Source organism: Sorex araneus, chromosome 2 (genome assembly GCF_027595985.1).
Source record: "Sorex araneus isolate mSorAra2 chromosome 2, mSorAra2.pri, whole genome shotgun sequence".
Classification (NCBI taxonomy): Eukaryota; Metazoa; Chordata; class Mammalia; order Eulipotyphla; family Soricidae; genus Sorex; species Sorex araneus.
The window spans coordinates 236,491,680-236,507,329 of record NC_073303.1 but is presented as its reverse complement, the minus strand read 5'-3'; the positions used below and the strand labels follow the sequence as shown (position 1 = coordinate 236,507,329).

Below are 15,650 nucleotides of genomic sequence, written 5' to 3'. Positions count from 1 at the left end.
GAGGACACAACTGGGGCTGGAGCGATAGCACAGCAGGCAGGGCGTTTGCCTTGCACGCGGCCAACCCAAGTTCGATTCCCAGCATCCCATATGGACCCAGAGCACCGCCAGGAGTAATTCCTGAGTGCAGAGCCAGGAGTGACCCACAAAAAGCAAAACAAAATTAAAACAGGACACAACTGCGTGTCCAGTGACCACGGGGGAGGGGGAGGGGCAGGGCGTCACTGGTGACACCACTCGCCTCTGAGCGGACTGGGGTGAGGCTGGACTGCCCTGATTTGGGGCATCAACTTGCCCCATTGCACACTGGGCTCAGATTCTGCTTCGCTTCTAAACACCCGGGGACAGGTGTGACTGGAAGGGAGGATGATCACGGTCAAAGGCGGAACAGCGGGAAGGGGCAGCCTCTGAGGGTAGTGGAGTCACAGCATGCCCCATTTCCAGGGGGAATTAAACTTTGGGGCTGGAGCCGTAGCACAGCAGGGAGGGCGCTGGCCTTGCACGAAGCTGGCCCAGGTTTGACCCCCTGGCACCCTATGCAGTCTCCTGAGCCCTGCCAGGAGCACGTCAGCACCACTGGTGGTGACTGACCCAAACACCAGACACAGAAATTAAACTTTAGGGGACTGAAGCAATAGCACAGCGGGTAGGGCGTTTGCCTTGGACGCGGCCAACCCGGATTCGATTTCCAGCATCTCATATGGTCCTCTGAGCACCGCCAGGAGTAATTCCTGAGTGCATGAGCCAGGAGTAACCCCTGTGCATTGCCGGGTGTGACCCAAAAAGGAAAAAAAAAAAAACTTTTTGTTTAGGGCTGAACCACAGCAAACCGACCAGGTTCTGTAGCCAGGGCAGGGAGTAAACATCAGTCAAAAGACAAAGCCCTTCATGAAATTCTTTGGTGCCGGGACAGGGGCAAGACCCCGGGACAAGGGCTGTCTGGTGGAGGGGTCACGGTCTAGACCCGCCAGCCCTGAATTACTTAGTTACTCCCTGAATCCCTCAGCACAGAATGATCAGAGCTGACGGGCCCGTACAGCAACTCTGGAGCACTCTGAACTAGACAGTGACAGCCAGGGTTTGGGGGGAGCACCGCTTGTGTAAAGGTCCTGGGGCAGGCCAGGGCTAGAGCAGAGCAGGGAGGACTTGCAGTTTGCCCCACTGGGTTGGCTAAGGCAAGCGCTTGGGGCGTCAGGCTGAGTGTGGGCCCCCCCTCCGCCTGGACATGTTATCCGTGTGTCTGTGCATGTTGCACGGCCCAAGGAGGAGGACCGGGCACCGCACCCGCCTGCTTGAGCCCAGCCTGGGGACGGAGGGTGGGGCTGCACTGGGGGGCCCCCTGGCTGACGACACTGAGCCCCACGGTGCCCCCTCTGCAGGAGATGGTGATCACAGACTTGCAGCCTGAGACCGCTTACTCTGTCACTGTGGCCGCCTACACCATGAAAGGCGATGGCGCTCGTAGCAAACCCAAGGTGGTGACCACCAAGGGGGCAGGTATGAGGGGGGCCCCGCCCCCAGCCCTCGGGCCCCATATGCCAGCGCTTTCCATCAGAGCCCCGATACCTCCCCTTGGGTGGTTCGGGCATTCTGTGGTGCTGGGTGCTCGCCTCACCCTGCCTCAGTTTCCCCTTCCAGCCACGCCCATCCTCCTCCTCCTCCAAGTTTCCACCATAGCAGAGCTAAAAGCGGCCAGAAGTGGCAGTCCAGTGGGGAGGGCACTGGTCTTGCACGCACCCCACCCAAGTTCAATCCCTGGCATCCCATAGGGTCCCCAGTCCCGAGCACGGCCAGGTGTGCCCCTCCCCCCCATTTTTTTAAAGAGATGTGGTGTGCGTTCTGGGGAAGGCACGTCCCGATCAGCCCCTGCTCCCCACTCCCCTACTTCCTGCACAGTCCCCAGCCCCCTGCAGTGCCCTGCCCTGCCCCTTCTCTGCACGGAACACACCTGGAACACACCTGCTCCGAGTCCCCTCCTCCGGGAAGCCCCCCAGCCCAGCCGCACCCTGACGCCCCCACCCCTCTCCCCCCACCCCCCTCTCTGCAGTGCTGGGCCGCCCCACCCTGTCGGTGACGCAGACCGCCGAGGGCAGCCTGCTGGCGCGCTGGGAGCCCCCCGCGGGCGCCGCCCGGGACCAGGTGCTGGGCTACCGGCTGCGGTTCGGCCGCGAGGACGACGCGTCCCCGCCGGCCACGCTGGACTTGGCGGCGGCCGAGGACCGCTACGAGGCGCGCGGCGTGCACCTGGGGGCCACGTACGTGTTCCGGCTGGCGGCGCGCGGCGCGGGCGGCCTGGGCCCCGAGGCGGCGGCCGCGCTGAGCCTGCCCGAGGCGGCGCCGCGGGGACCCCCGCGCGTGCTGGGCGCGGCCGGGGACGCGGCGGCGCGCACCGTGCTGCTGCGCTGGCTGCCGCCCGCGCCCGCCGAGCGCAACGGCGCCATCGTCAAGTACACGGTGGCCGTGCGGCGCGTGGGCGGTCCGGGGCCCGCGCTGGAGACCGAGCTGCCCCCCGCCGCCGGCGGCCCGGGCGCCGAGCAGGCGCTCACGCTGCGGGAGCTGCAGCCCGACACCACCTACGACCTGCAAGTGCGCGCGCACACGCGCCGGGGGCCCGGCCCCTACAGCCCCCCGGTCCGCTACCGCACCTTCCTGCGGGACCCAGGTAGGCGCGGCCGCCGCCCCGGCCCGGCCCCGGCCCCTGCCCCGCCCCCCCCCACCCCGGGGCCCCGCCCAGGTAAGTGGCCAGTTTTCTCTTTCCGCCTGGACACGGCAAGCCACACACAGTCCTGGAACCCCACCCCGGACGGCTCCGCTGGCAAAGGTGGGACGTGCCGCCCCGCTCCCCCCACTCTGTGGGGCTTCCGGCAGGGGGGCGGCGCCGCCGCTGCTGCCCCCCTTCTCCTCCCTCTTCCTCCTCTCCCCCCTCCTCCTCCTCCTCCCTCCTCCTCCTCCTTCTCTCCACCTTCTCTCTCTGCAGCCGGGCAGGGCCAGGCAGGGCCAGGCAGGAAGGCCAGGGGCAGGGACACCGACGGCAGAGAGCGCCTGGGCTGGCCGCCCCCCACCCCCCCGCAGCCCCCGCCCCACACTGGCCCTGCCGGCCACTCACTGGGCCCCCCTCTCTTTTCTCCTCTCCCGCTGCTGCCCGGCGCGCGCCAGTCTCGCCCAAGAACTTCAAGGTGAAGATGATCATGAAGACGTCGGTGCTGCTCAGCTGGGAGTTCCCCGACAACTACAACTCGCCCACGCCCTATAAGGTGAGGGGGGTCCCTGCTCCCCACAACGCCCGCCCGTGGTGGCCCCAGTGTGGCGGGGCGGGCCTTGGCCTTGCATGCAGCCCACCCAGCTTCCATCCCTGCCCTTCCTTAGTCTCCTGTGTACTGTCAGAGTGATTCTTTTATTATTCCCCCCACCTGGCGAGCCACACTTAGGTAGTGCTCAGGGCTTACACCTGGCGGGGCTGGGGGGAGCATATGGGGTGCCAGGGATTGAACCCACATTGGCCGTGTGCAAGGCAAATGCCCTGCCTGTCACTGGACTGTCACTCCAGCCCCCCAATGCAGATCCTGAGCATTGCCAGGTGACCCAAGAACCACTCCCCCCAAAGAGAGAGGGAAAGAGAGAGAGAAAAGGAGAAACTGAGGGAGGGAGATGGGGGCTGGAGAGATACACAGGGGTTTACGTGCCTGACACCCTCCCTGACCATCCTCAGAAGTCCTGAGCATCACCGGGTGTGACTCCAACTCCTCATACCCCCAAAAGAGTCTAATACATGCAGGGGCTGGAGCGATAGCACAGCGAGTAGGGCGTTTGCCTTGCACGCGGCCGATCCAGGTTTGATTCCCAGCATCCCATATGGTTCCCTGAGAACCATCAGGGGTAATTCCTGAGTGCAGAGCCAGGAGTGACCCCTGTGCATCGCCCGGTGTGACGCAAAAAGCAAAGAAAAAAAAAGAAAAAAGGAATATGTGCAGCAACAGCCTGAGGGCCAGGAGCAGGGGCTGCCTGGCACCTGGCTGCCCCCGGTCCCATCGCGGGCATCACACAGGGTCCAACAGCCCCACCTCGGTCAGGGAAGCGCAGAGCCAGCGCCCCCAGGGTCGAGGGCAGGTGGGGGGCGGGGGGACGCAGGGTCGTCATGGGCTGGGACTCCATGGCGGTGGCGGGACCCTTGGGCCTGGGGGGTGGGGACCGGGGTGGGGGCACTGAGCCCGCCTGGCCCCACAGATCCAGTACAATGGGCTCACGCTGGACGTGGACGGCCGCTCCACCAAGAAGCTCATCACGCACCTCAAGCCCAACACCTTCTACAACTTTGTCCTCACCAACCGCGGCAGCAGCCTGGGGGGGCTGCAGCAGACCGTCACGGCCCGCACGGCCTTCAACCTGCTCAGCGGCAAGCCCAGCGTGGCACCCAAGCCCGACGCCGACGGCTTCATCATGGTGTACCTGCCCGACGGCCAGAGCCCCGTGCCCGTCCAGTACGCTCCGCACCCCCCTCCTCAACTCCCCATCCTGGGCTCCGAGGGGGCCATGAAAGACACCCCCGCACAGGCACCAACAGTCACCAGGGTGCAGGAGGAGGGTTTAGCCCGTAAAAATTCCAAGACTGGGCACTGATGGGGCTTGGCGGGATGCTTAGGAGTTCGGTTTGAGACGCAAGAATTGCAAAGTGGGGGCTGGAGCAATAGTCCAGCAGGGAGGGTGCTTGCCAGGTCCGATCCCCGGCATCCTATAGCGGCCCCCGAGCACCACCAGGAGTAATTCCTGAGTGTAGAGCCAGGAGTCACCCTGGAACATCGCTGAATGTGACCCAAACTGCCAAAAAAAAAAAGAGAGAGAGAGAAACAAAAAGACTCGCGGGGCTGGTGGGCCCTGACTTACAAACCCCAGAGGGACATGAGCAGAAGCAGGAGCCAAAGAGCGGGGGAGGTGGGGGGAACCCCCTCACACAGCCCCGTTCCTCTCTGACACCCCATCCCTGGACAGGAGTTTCTTCATCGTGATGGTGCCGCTGCGGAAGTCTCGCAGTGGCCAGTTCCTGACCCCCCTCGGCAGCCCAGAGGACATGGACCTGGAGGAGGTGAGGGCGCGGGCAGGCACGCCCAGGCTGGCAGGGCCCGCCTTCCCGGAGCCCCACCTGACTCGGAGCCGCCTGCGCCCTCTGTTCCCTCAGCTGATCCAGGACATCGCCCGGCTGCAGAGGCGCAGCCTGCGCCACTCACGCCAGTTGGAGGCGCCCCGGCCCTACATCACCGCCCGCTTCTCTGCACTGCCAGCCACTTTCCACCCCGGTGACCAGAAGCAGTATGGGGGCTTCGACAACAGGGGCCTGGAGCCCGGCCACCGCTATGTCCTCTTCGTCCTGGCCGTGCTGCCGAAGAATGAGCCTGTGAGTCTCAGGCGGGGGCCCCTGACTCAGGGGCAGGTGCTGGAACTGGGTTTTCAGGGATATGTAGGAGTCCAATGCAGGCGTGTCCGTATGCAAATTCACAGCAGCATGCAAATTGATGCAATTTATATGCAAATCAACATGCCCAGGAGGTCTCTTGGTTTGCATATGCAAACAGGGCTTGGGGGCTCCAGAGAGGAAAGCCTGTGTGTGTGTGTGTGTGGGTGGGGGGTGGTGGTGATAGAAAATGAGCCTTAGCTGGAGTCTGGGTTCTTGGAGACCCCCCGGGGAGGGCTCAGCATTCAGACCTCAGAGGACAGACCCCTGGGTGCCAGCTCTGAGCATCCATGCGGCTCTGATGGACCCCACTCCACCCGCCCCTGCAGACCTTCGCGGCCAGTCCCTTCTCAGACCCCTTCCAGCTGGACAACCCGGACCCGCAGCCCATTGTGGACGGTGAGGAAGGGCTGATCTGGGTGATTGGGCCCGTGCTGGCTGTGGTCTTCATCATTTGCATCGTCATCGCCATCCTGCTGTACAAGAAGTGAGCCCCCCCGCGCTGCCCCCAGCAAGGGGAGTGGAGGGGGGGCGGAAAAGGTTCCAGAGGTCACAGTCTCGAGCAGAGCTTTAGAGCCGGCCAGTGGCTGGACTTGTGTTCAGCGTGGTTTGAGGGGGACGGGATTAGAGGGTCCTGGGCTAAAAGTGCCCCGCCCCCCAACTCACTGTTCCTCTCCCCCCTCCCTTCCCCCCCTCCCTGCTGCCTCTCATCTGGGTCTCTGTGCTGGCAAGCAGCAAACCCGACAGGTGAGCACTGGCTCAGGGCTGCATGGGGTGGGAACACAGGGTGTGCTGGAGGACACCCCACGGGGTGGCGGCGTGGCATGGGGGGGGTGCAGAGATTCACTGGCCCAACCCCCCCACCTACTCCTCCCGCAAAGCAAACGCAAGGACTCGGAGCCCCGCACCAAATGCCTGCTGAACAATGCCGACCTCGCCCCCCACCACCCTAAGGACCCCGTGGAGATGAGACGCATCAACTTCCAGACCCCAGGTGGGGGCCCGCAACCCGGGCAACGGGCAAGGGAGGGGCGGGCGCACAGGTCCACGCCCTTGGGTTCCCGCTTCCCTGAAGCAGCTGTGGGGCCGAGGGGCCAGTCTGGGGGACCCTCGGGGCAGGGCTGGGCGGGGGGATCGGGGCTCTCGGGTCACTAGCCTTCCCCAGCCTCCTTTGACACTGCGGGGTGGGCCACGCAGCTCTGAGCTGACGGGGATTTAAAGACTATAAAGGCTGGGGCCATAGCTCAGCGGGGAGGGCACTGCCCTTGCACAGGAACTGACCCTGAGCCCCACAGACGGCGCCCGTTCGGGAGCTGCTGACCACAGCACTGCGCAGGGCCCCCCATGCCTGCCAGGAATGACCCCCTGAGCATCACCGGGTGTAGCCCCTCCTTTCTGCTTGAGGGTTTGCCTTCTCTCTCCCCGCCCCACCTGTGTTGGGGCCCAGGAGCTAGCGAGGACACATGGCCTGTGGGGGTCTCCCTGGCCCGGTGATGCCACACCCCCTCCCCCCCACACCCATCACTGACTCACGCCAGGTGCTCTGGGCAAATACCCTGGGCTTTGTCCTCCCTGGCCCTCGGTGGCTGTTCTTCCGGGTGTTCTCTGAGCCGCCCCGCCAGCGGGCTCACGCCACGGTTCTCTTTCCCCGCCCCACATGGGCTTCTCCCCGGGGTCCGAGGGCCTCGCCGGCCGCTCCTTTGCGCTCTCTGTGGCTGAGCCAGCCGGTGCTGGTTCTGATTTTGGCTAAAGGAGAAGGGTTTGTGCCGAGGATTCCTTTTCTCTCTAGTCAGGGGGCCCCTGTGGGGTGCCGGGGGTCGAACGCGTGCTAGGCGGGCGCCCTCCCGGCTGTGCTGAGTGACCCACCGGGGCTTCCCCTCAGCGACCCTCAACTTTCTTCCTCACTGTCCAACATCCTCCAAAATCCCTTCCCTTCTGGTGGTGGTGGCGGGTCTCTAGCAGGACCCTGAAGGCCAGGATGATCTTGGGCAGGGGGGGGTGTGTCAGTGGCTGTCAGTGAGTCTCTGGTGACGAGGCTATTGGGAGGACAGGTGGGAGTCCGGAGCCGCGGCGCGGGCGGGAGGGCGTCCGGCCTTGTGTCCCGCATCGTTTGAAGTCCTGCCGCCCTGTGCGTTTGTCCATACACCCAGCACGGGGGCGGGGGTCTGGCGTGGGGAGTGGGAGGGGCGGTGCGCACAAGGCGGGGGCGGGGGGCGGGGCCCTGCGTGTTTTCATTTATTTATTGTTTGCTGTTTCTGCAGATTCGGGCCTCAGCAGCCCCCTCAGGGAGCCGGGGTTTCACTTTGAAAGTTAGTTCCTGTGTCTGTTCTCCACTTCCTCCCCGTCTGTTTCCATCTCTGTCCACATGTCCGCCCCCCGCCCAGCCTCCACCCTGCTGGTCTCTGGGAGGGGTGCAGGGGGGTGGCGGCAGACTCTCAGGCGGCTGGTGGGGGGGACCTAGACAGGACCCCGGTGCGCTAGGGACACAGCTCTCCCTCCCCTCCAACACACATGTGACAAGGGGCGAGCAGACTGACCCTCGGGTCCCTAAAATCAGGCTCTGGGGGGTCCTCAGCGACAGCTGGTGGGTTTTCAACAATGGAGCAGCAGGACTGCAGCTGGCAGAGGGGCAGGGGTGCGGGGAAGCTTGTGAGGTGCAGAGGGGAGGAGGACCGCGAACCAGGCCCCCCACAGCACCCCCAGGGGCAGGCTTCAGAGGTCAAAGAGGAGGGTCCTCACTGCAGCTACAGGGTGAGAGGGGGGACCCGCCCTTGGTCCTCCCTGGGGGCCGAACAGGGCACAGCGGGGGTTTCTGCCGGCTCCATCCGCTGCTTCATCCTGTGTCTGCTTCCTGCCCACCCGTCCTCCTGGGCCACTAGGAGCTTGGTGGTGTCCTGGGGTGGGGGGGGCGGCGGCCGGACACCAGGAATCCACAGGGGTGTCGAGCCTGGCGGGGGGCTCTGCAGCCGCGGGCGCGCCCACCTCGCCGCCGGTCCACAGCGGGGGTCGCCCCGAACACCCCCTTCCCCACAGTCCTTTCTAATCCCAGCTGGTCCATCGCAGACTCACACTGTCCCGTGCACCCCCCCGGGGGCTCCCCGCTGGCGCCCCCTCCCCACCCACCGCTGTGTGACCGGCCCTCGTGGGGGGTGAATGTGCTCTCCCTGCAGGCATGCTCAGCCACCCGCCCATCCCCATCGCGGACATGGCCGAGCACACTGACCGCCTCAAGGCCAACGACAGCCTCAAACTGTCCCAGGAGTATGAGGTGAGCGGCCGCGGCGCCGGAGCCCGCCGAGGCCCGCCCCTCGCGGCCCCGCCCCCTCCTGACTCCGCCTCTCTCCCCGCCCCCGCCCCCACAGTCCATTGACCCGGGCCAGCAGTTCACGTGGGAACACTCCAACCTGGAGGTGAACAAGCCCAAGAACCGCTACGCCAACGTCATTGCCTACGACCACTCGCGCGTCATCCTCCAGCCCATTGAAGGTACCCGCGGCGGCTGCTGCAGAGGAAGCTCGGGGGGCCCCCCGGAGTCCAGGAGTAAAGGCGCTGGCCTTGTCGCATGGAGCCCCGCCCCCGTTAGACCCCTGGCAAGGGTTCCCCCCAAATCAAAACCAAGAGAAAGCCCAGGGGCTGGAATGATAGCACAGCGAGTAGGGCGTTTGCCTTGCAAGCGGCCCACCCAGCTTCGATTCCCAGCATCCCATAGGGTCCCCTGAGCATCACCGGGTGTGACCCCAAAAAGGAAAAAAAAAACCACAAGAGAAAGCCCAAGTTCCCCGCCCTATCACCCTATCCCGGCTGCCACGTAGACATGCTCAGAGGTGGCTCAGGGAAACAGGGGTCCACCTCTGGACGGAGGCCCCACTGCCATGTGTTGGCATATAGGTGCCAGCCACTAATGTTGAACTGATAACCTCTGCCCACTGTCCCTCTGTGCCAAGGCAGTCCCACCCCTACCCCCCCAATCAGACACCCCAAGGGCTGGGGAGGCTCTTGATTTGGGGGAGAAGACAGGCGTGCTGGTCAGCAGCACACGGCACAGCCCCCCCCCCCCCCCGGCGATTCCCCTCCCACAGGCATCGTGGGCAGCGATTACATCAACGCCAACTACGTGGACGGCTACCGGCGGCAGAATGCATACATCGCCACGCAGGGCCCGCTCCCGGAGACCTTCGGGGACTTCTGGCGCATGGTGTGGGAGCAGCGCTCGGCCACTGTGGTGATGATGACGCGGCTGGAGGAGAAGTCGCGGGTGAGGCCGGTGTCCCTGTGCCCCCCCACCCCCCCACACGCAGGCTCAAATCTATCCCTCTGGGGGCCAGAGCAATAGGACACCAAGGAGGGTGTTTGCCTTACATGCAGCCAACCCAGGTTCCATCCCCGGCACCCCATAGGGTCCCCTAAGCACAGCCTGATGTGGCACCCAAACCAAAATAAAAACACACACAAATCCATTCTCTCCTCAAACAGATCAAGTGTGACCAGTACTGGCCCAACAGGGGTGCCGAGACCTATGGCTTCATCCAGGTCACACTGCTGGACACCATCGAGCTGGCTACGTTCTGCGTGCGGACATTTTCTCTGCACAAGGTTAGGGCCAGGAGGTGTATGTTGGAGGCATGGGCATGCAAAGGCCCTGGGGCAGGATGGGACACAGCTTGCAGAGTTGCTGGATGTAGGGAGGACCTTCCTCAGGCTATGGACAGAGGACAGCAGACCTGAGTAAGGGCTCTCTAGAGCCCCCTGCAGGGGCGGGTGACCCCAGGTGTTGAAAGGAGAGCAGGGAGAGATGCCAAGCTGGCAGTCCTGGGCCAGAGTGAAAGATAGGACATTGGGGAGGGCATTTGAGCCTGGCTTCAACCCAGGCTCGATCCCCAGCATCCCATATGGTTCCCTGAGCGCAGAGCCAGGAGTCAGCCCTGAGCCCTGACCAGGGCCAGGGTGTGGAGAATGCCTCCTAACCTCTGGCGCTGTGTGGGGAAGATGGGGCCACTGGGTGAATTTAAAGCGACAAAATGCAGGCTCCGAATTGTCCATGGTGAACAGGGCTGGACCCCGGTAAAGGCCACTGCCACCTGCGTCCGGAAGGTGGGGGGATAGGGGCAACCTGGGGAACCGGTGGCACAATAGATGGGGCGTGGCCTCAGTGACCGACAGTGCCTCCTTGGTCCCCAGAACGGCTCCAGTGAGAAGCGGGAGGTCCGCCAGTTCCAGTTTACAGCGTGGCCAGACCACGGGGTGCCCGAGTACCCAACGCCGTTCCTAGCTTTCTTGCGGAGAGTCAAGACTTGCAATCCCCCAGATGCGGGCCCCATCGTGGTCCACTGCAGGTAACCGGCCCCGCCCACTGCCTGGCCACGCCCACTATATGGCCACGCCCGCCATCAGATGAGGGCACTGCCAACGCCCCACATCGGGCCACGCCCACAGTCATTTGAGGCCCCTGCCTAAGCCCCACATCCGGCCACGCCTCTGGGCCACGCCCACTCCTTGCTCTTCTTAACCACCCTGTACTATATATACTGGAGGCTTCCTTGCAGGGGCCCTAGTGGGCCTCTGCTGGCCTCACTGTCAGTCCAGGGGCTCAGATACCAGCCTCCCCCCGCCTTCCACAGTGCTGGCGTGGGCCGCACGGGCTGCTTCATCGTCATCGACGCCATGCTGGAGCGCATCAAGCCCGAGAAGACGGTGGACGTGTACGGCCACGTGACGCTCATGCGCTCGCAGCGCAACTACATGGTGCAGACAGAGGACCAGTACAGCTTCATCCACGAGGCGCTGCTGGAGGCCGTGGGCTGCGGCAACACGGAGGTGCCGGCCCGCAGCCTCTACGCCTACATCCAGAAGCTGGCCCAGGTGGAGCCCGGCGAGCACGTCACGGGCATGGAGCTCGAGTTTAAGGTGGGCCAAGCGGCTGGGGCTCGGGGCTCGGGGATTGCGCCCGGCGCACACGGTGGCGTGGGGAGTCAGTTCTAACCCCTGGCCCGCGCTCCCTCCGTTCCTTACCCCACAGCGGCTGGCCAATTCCAAAGCCCACACCTCCCGCTTCATCAGTGCCAATCTGCCTTGTAACAAGTTCAAGAACCGCCTCGTCAACATCATGCCCTACGAGAGCACGCGGGTGTGTCTGCAGCCCATCCGGGGCGTGGAGGGCTCTGACTACATCAACGCCAGCTTCATCGACGGTTACAGGTACCTCGCCCCGTGCTGCCGGCCACCAAACGCCCTTTTTCAATTTTTCTTTTCCTATTTTGGTGGGGATGGGTTATAGGGGAACCACACATTGACAGCATGCTGAGCGCTCTAGGGCTGCAGTGCTGGCGATCAGTCCCCAGGCTCTCCATGCAAACTATGAGCTCCAGCTTTGAGCCATCTCCCCAGGCTCCCCACCCCCCTTTCTTTTTCATTTTCTTAAATCACCACTCCCCCCCATGCGGGAGCCATAGTACAGCAGGTAGAGCGCTTACCTTGCACACGTCTGACCCAGATTCGAACCCAGGCATTCCATAGGGTCCCCTGAGCCTGCCAGGAGTGAGTCCTAAACACTGCTGGGTGTGACCCCCCAAAAAATATATATATGGAATATATATATATACATATGTATATATGTATATATATATATATATGGACTGGAGCGATAGCACAGCAGGTAGAGCATTTGCCTTGTACACGACTGACCCAGGTTCAATTCCTCTGTCCCTCTCAGAGAGCCCGGCAAGCTACTCAGGGTATCCCGCCTGCACAGCAGAGTCTGGAAAGCTCCCCATGGCGTATTTGATATGCCAAAAACAGTAACGTGTCTCACAATGGAGACATTACTGGTGCCCGCTTGAGCAAATCAGTGAACAACGGGATGACAGTGCTGCAGTGACAGTGCTGGTTTTTTGGGGGGTTTTTTGGGTTTTTTTTGGGTTGTTTTTTTTTTTGCTTTTTGGGTCACACCCGGCAATGCTCAGGGGTTACTCCTGGCTCTGCACTCAGGAATTACCCCTGGCAGTGCTCAGGAGACCATATGGGATGCTGGGAATCGAACCCGGGTGGGCCGCGTGCAAGGCAAACACCCTACCCACTGTGCTATTGCACCAGCCCCGACAGTGCTGTTTTTAAAGGGGGGGTTGGGAAGGAAAATGGTGAGAATGGTGCCCCATTTAGCCTGGGCTTAGACACACCCCCCACCTCACAGGCAGCAGAAGGCGTACATCGCGACGCAAGGGCCCCTGGCCGAGACCACGGAAGACTTCTGGAGAATGCTGTGGGAGAACAATTCCACCATCGTGGTCATGCTCACCAAACTGCGGGAGATGGGCCGGGTGAGCGAGGCCTGATCTGGGGGTGGAGACTGGGTGGGTGGGACCTGGTCTGGGTGGAGTCTAGGCAGGGCGGGGCCTGATCTGGAGGTGGAGGCAGGGCGGGGCCTGATCGAGGGGCAGAGCCTAGGCGGGGCGGGGCCTAGCCGGGGGCGGGGCCTCAAGGCTAACTGCCCGGCTCCCTCCCTACAGGAGAAATGTCACCAGTACTGGCCGGCCGAGCGCTCTGCCCGCTACCAGTACTTCGTGGTGGATCCCATGGCTGAATACAACATGCCTCAGTATATCCTGCGGGAGTTCAAGGTCACCGACGCCCGGGTGAGTGGGCAGGAGGACGTTGGGAGGTCCCAGTGAGACGTGGCAAGTGTTGGGGCGGGGGCGGGGGTAGGTGGTCGCCAGGGATGTTGAAAACCAGCGCGGGGCTGCTGGCTGGGCAATGGCCAAGCAAGAGCCCGCGCATCCCGCCCCTGCAGGACGGCCAGTCCCGGACTGTCCGGCAGTTCCAGTTCACGGACTGGCCGGAGCAGGGCGTGCCAAAGTCAGGGGAGGGCTTCATCGACTTCATCGGCCAGGTGCACAAGACCAAGGAGCAGTTTGGCCAGGACGGCCCCATCTCGGTGCACTGCAGGTGAGCGCTCGGGGACAGACGGGGGAAGCCCCCCCCCCAACTAAAGTAACCGAGAGAGGCAGCCCTGCTGAACCGCTCCCTGCCCTCCCCCCCAGTGCCGGCGTGGGCAGGACCGGAGTCTTCATCACGCTCAGCATCGTGCTGGAGCGGATGCGGTACGAGGGCGTGGTGGACATCTTCCAGACGGTGAAGATGCTGCGCACCCAGCGGCCTGCCATGGTGCAGACGGAGGTGAGGCCAGGGGTCCCCCGCCCCCACCCCACAGTGGGCACGGCCCCCGGGCCCCGGCCTGCTCCGAACTCAGTCCAGACCCTGGGAAGGACCACCCACAGCTCAGACCTAGAGAAGGGGGGCGGCAAAGCCAATGGAGTCAGAGCTGGTGGTCAGGCCAGGAGGGTGGGTGGAGTGGGGGAGGAGCGGGTGCTGAAAGGGAGTAAGTCGGAGACCCTATGGGCAAGTGCAGTAAAAACCACTGCAGACGAGATGGCGCGGGGGCAAGGGGGGTGTTGAAGCAGCGTATGCCTGGAGCCCAGCTATGTCTAGCTTTGTAATTTCACGGTGAGTAACTTGAAGAAAAAAGAATGGGGGTTGGAGAGCGGAGAGCAGGAAGGACGCTTGTCTTTTACAAGGCTCCGTTCCTGGCACGATTTTGGGTCCCCTGAGTGCAGAGGCAGGAGTAAGACATGAGCGCCACTGGGTGTGGCCCCCCTTTCCCACCCCCCAAAAAAAAAAAAACATGATGAGGAAAGGGATTAGGGGAAGGGAGTGTGGGCAGGGCTGGGCCATAGGGGAATCAAGGGATGTTATCAGGGTCAGCACGCGGGCAGGGTTGGGGGGCACCGGAGAGAGCCCAACGCCCTGCTCCCCCCCCACCAGGACGAGTACCAGTTCTGCTACCAGGCGGCATTGGAGTACCTGGGCAGCTTCGATCACTATGCAACGTAAGCCATCGCCCCGACCCAGCGGACGCCATGCCCACGCCAGCCGGGCCCCCGGACCCCCCCGGCAGCCAAGGCAGGAGCTACACGGTCTCGGGGAAGGACGCGGGCAGCCCCACCAAGCCCCCCAAACCAGCTCCCCACGCCACCTTCAGACATTCGGCACATTCCTCATTTCCTTCCAATTTGGGGGGGCGGGGGTAAGCAAATGCGGGTGGCAGGGGCTCAGCCCTGCACCCTCTCCGGCTGGGGATCTGTGAACAGAACCCCCCTCCTTCCAAACTCGGTGTAACTGTATCCAGTGATCATTCATTACCCCCAACCTTTTTTTTTTTAATAAAAAGTATTTTTTTTTTAAAGAAACAAAGAAAAAAAATTACAGAAAAAAAGAGAAGAAATTTGCTGGGTCCCAGGGCGTATTTGCAAACTGCTTCTTCCGCTTGCCCCTTGGGGTATTGTTGAGGGGGGCCTCCCCCGACAGCTGTCCTGGGGCCTGGCTTTTATTTTCTTTCCCCCACCCCCGCCCATCTTCGGAAGTTGTGCCTTGCTCAACAAAAGGACACCCCATTGCTCCCCGAGTTTTTTATTTTTATTTTTTTGCCTTTTGCGTTTTAAGTATCTTCAGACATATCAAGGAAACGATGTGAGGGTGAGACCATGGGGCGGGGTGGAGGGTCTCAGGCCCACCAGCGTGAGTCTGCGCCCACTGAGGGAGCGCTGCCACCAGCCTAAACCCCCCTCCCCTCCCCGGCCCCTCCAGGAGGACAGACCCCAAAGGGGAGAGCCCTTCCTCTGCCCCCCACCTCGGCGGGCGAGAGGGGCAAGTGCTGCGCCCCGTATCAGGGATCCTGTTCCCCTGGGACTCTGGAGTAAAAGACGGGGACCCCCCCTCCCAGACCCTCACCCTGAGCAAGTGAGTTTTTCCTCTTTCTCCCAGAGTAAATCTGGGGTCGCTCTGCAGTGGAGCAGCGGCGGGGGGGTCCCCACTCTGTGTATGTAGATATCGACTTTGTATTAAAAGCAGATGGTCCGACTGCACCGCCTGCCTGGAGTCTCTGCTGTGGGGTGCAAGGGACTAGCGTGGGAGGGGGGCTGCGATCCGATGACCTTGTGAGCCCCCACCCGCCGGGAGAGATCCCAGGAACCCATTTCAGTACCCACCCTAATTAGAACTCAGAATGGCAGGGTCCGGAGCGATGATGCCGTAAGTAGGGCTTTTGCCTTGCACGTGGACGACCTGGGTTCGATCCCCGGCATCCCCGGTGGTCCCCCAAGCACCACCAGGAGGATTCCCCGAGTGCAGAGCCAGGAGTAACTAGAGCATCACT

The 15,650-nt window shown here is 63.0% G+C and overlaps 1 protein-coding gene across 21 annotated transcripts in view; it reads left to right on the top strand.

The window, feature by feature from the left end:
* Positions 1 to 15,356, top strand: part of PTPRS (protein tyrosine phosphatase receptor type S) — an 85,572-nt gene extending 70,216 nt beyond the window's left edge. For 5 of the 21 annotated variants that reach the window (XM_055126028.1, XM_055126026.1, XM_055126023.1 and 2 more), the window contains 22 exons: positions 1,380 to 1,497; positions 2,048 to 2,662; positions 3,157 to 3,254; positions 4,225 to 4,478; positions 4,987 to 5,080; positions 5,174 to 5,389; positions 5,776 to 5,933; positions 6,179 to 6,193; positions 6,328 to 6,440; positions 7,708 to 7,755; positions 8,617 to 8,714; positions 8,809 to 8,932; positions 9,526 to 9,701; positions 9,920 to 10,039; positions 10,625 to 10,779; positions 11,065 to 11,350; positions 11,463 to 11,641; positions 12,633 to 12,759; positions 12,949 to 13,074; positions 13,230 to 13,384; positions 13,480 to 13,615; positions 14,261 to 15,356. In XM_055126028.1, the coding sequence (XP_054982003.1) occupies positions 1,380 to 1,497; positions 2,048 to 2,662; positions 3,157 to 3,254; positions 4,225 to 4,478; positions 4,987 to 5,080; positions 5,174 to 5,389; positions 5,776 to 5,933; positions 6,179 to 6,193; positions 6,328 to 6,440; positions 7,708 to 7,755; positions 8,617 to 8,714; positions 8,809 to 8,932; positions 9,526 to 9,701; positions 9,920 to 10,039; positions 10,625 to 10,779; positions 11,065 to 11,350; positions 11,463 to 11,641; positions 12,633 to 12,759; positions 12,949 to 13,074; positions 13,230 to 13,384; positions 13,480 to 13,615; positions 14,261 to 14,329 (3,480 nt within the window). In that variant the 3' untranslated portion in view covers positions 14,330 to 15,356. The remainder of the gene's footprint in view (positions 1 to 1,379; positions 1,498 to 2,047; positions 2,663 to 3,156; positions 3,255 to 4,224; positions 4,479 to 4,986; positions 5,081 to 5,173; positions 5,390 to 5,775; positions 5,934 to 6,178; positions 6,194 to 6,327; positions 6,441 to 7,707; positions 7,756 to 8,616; positions 8,715 to 8,808; positions 8,933 to 9,525; positions 9,702 to 9,919; positions 10,040 to 10,624; positions 10,780 to 11,064; positions 11,351 to 11,462; positions 11,642 to 12,632; positions 12,760 to 12,948; positions 13,075 to 13,229; positions 13,385 to 13,479; positions 13,616 to 14,260) is intronic. The other 16 variants (XM_055126036.1, XM_055126033.1, XM_055126031.1 and 13 more) reach the window with 10 other exon arrangements.
* Positions 15,357 to 15,650: the final 294 nt, after the last annotated feature.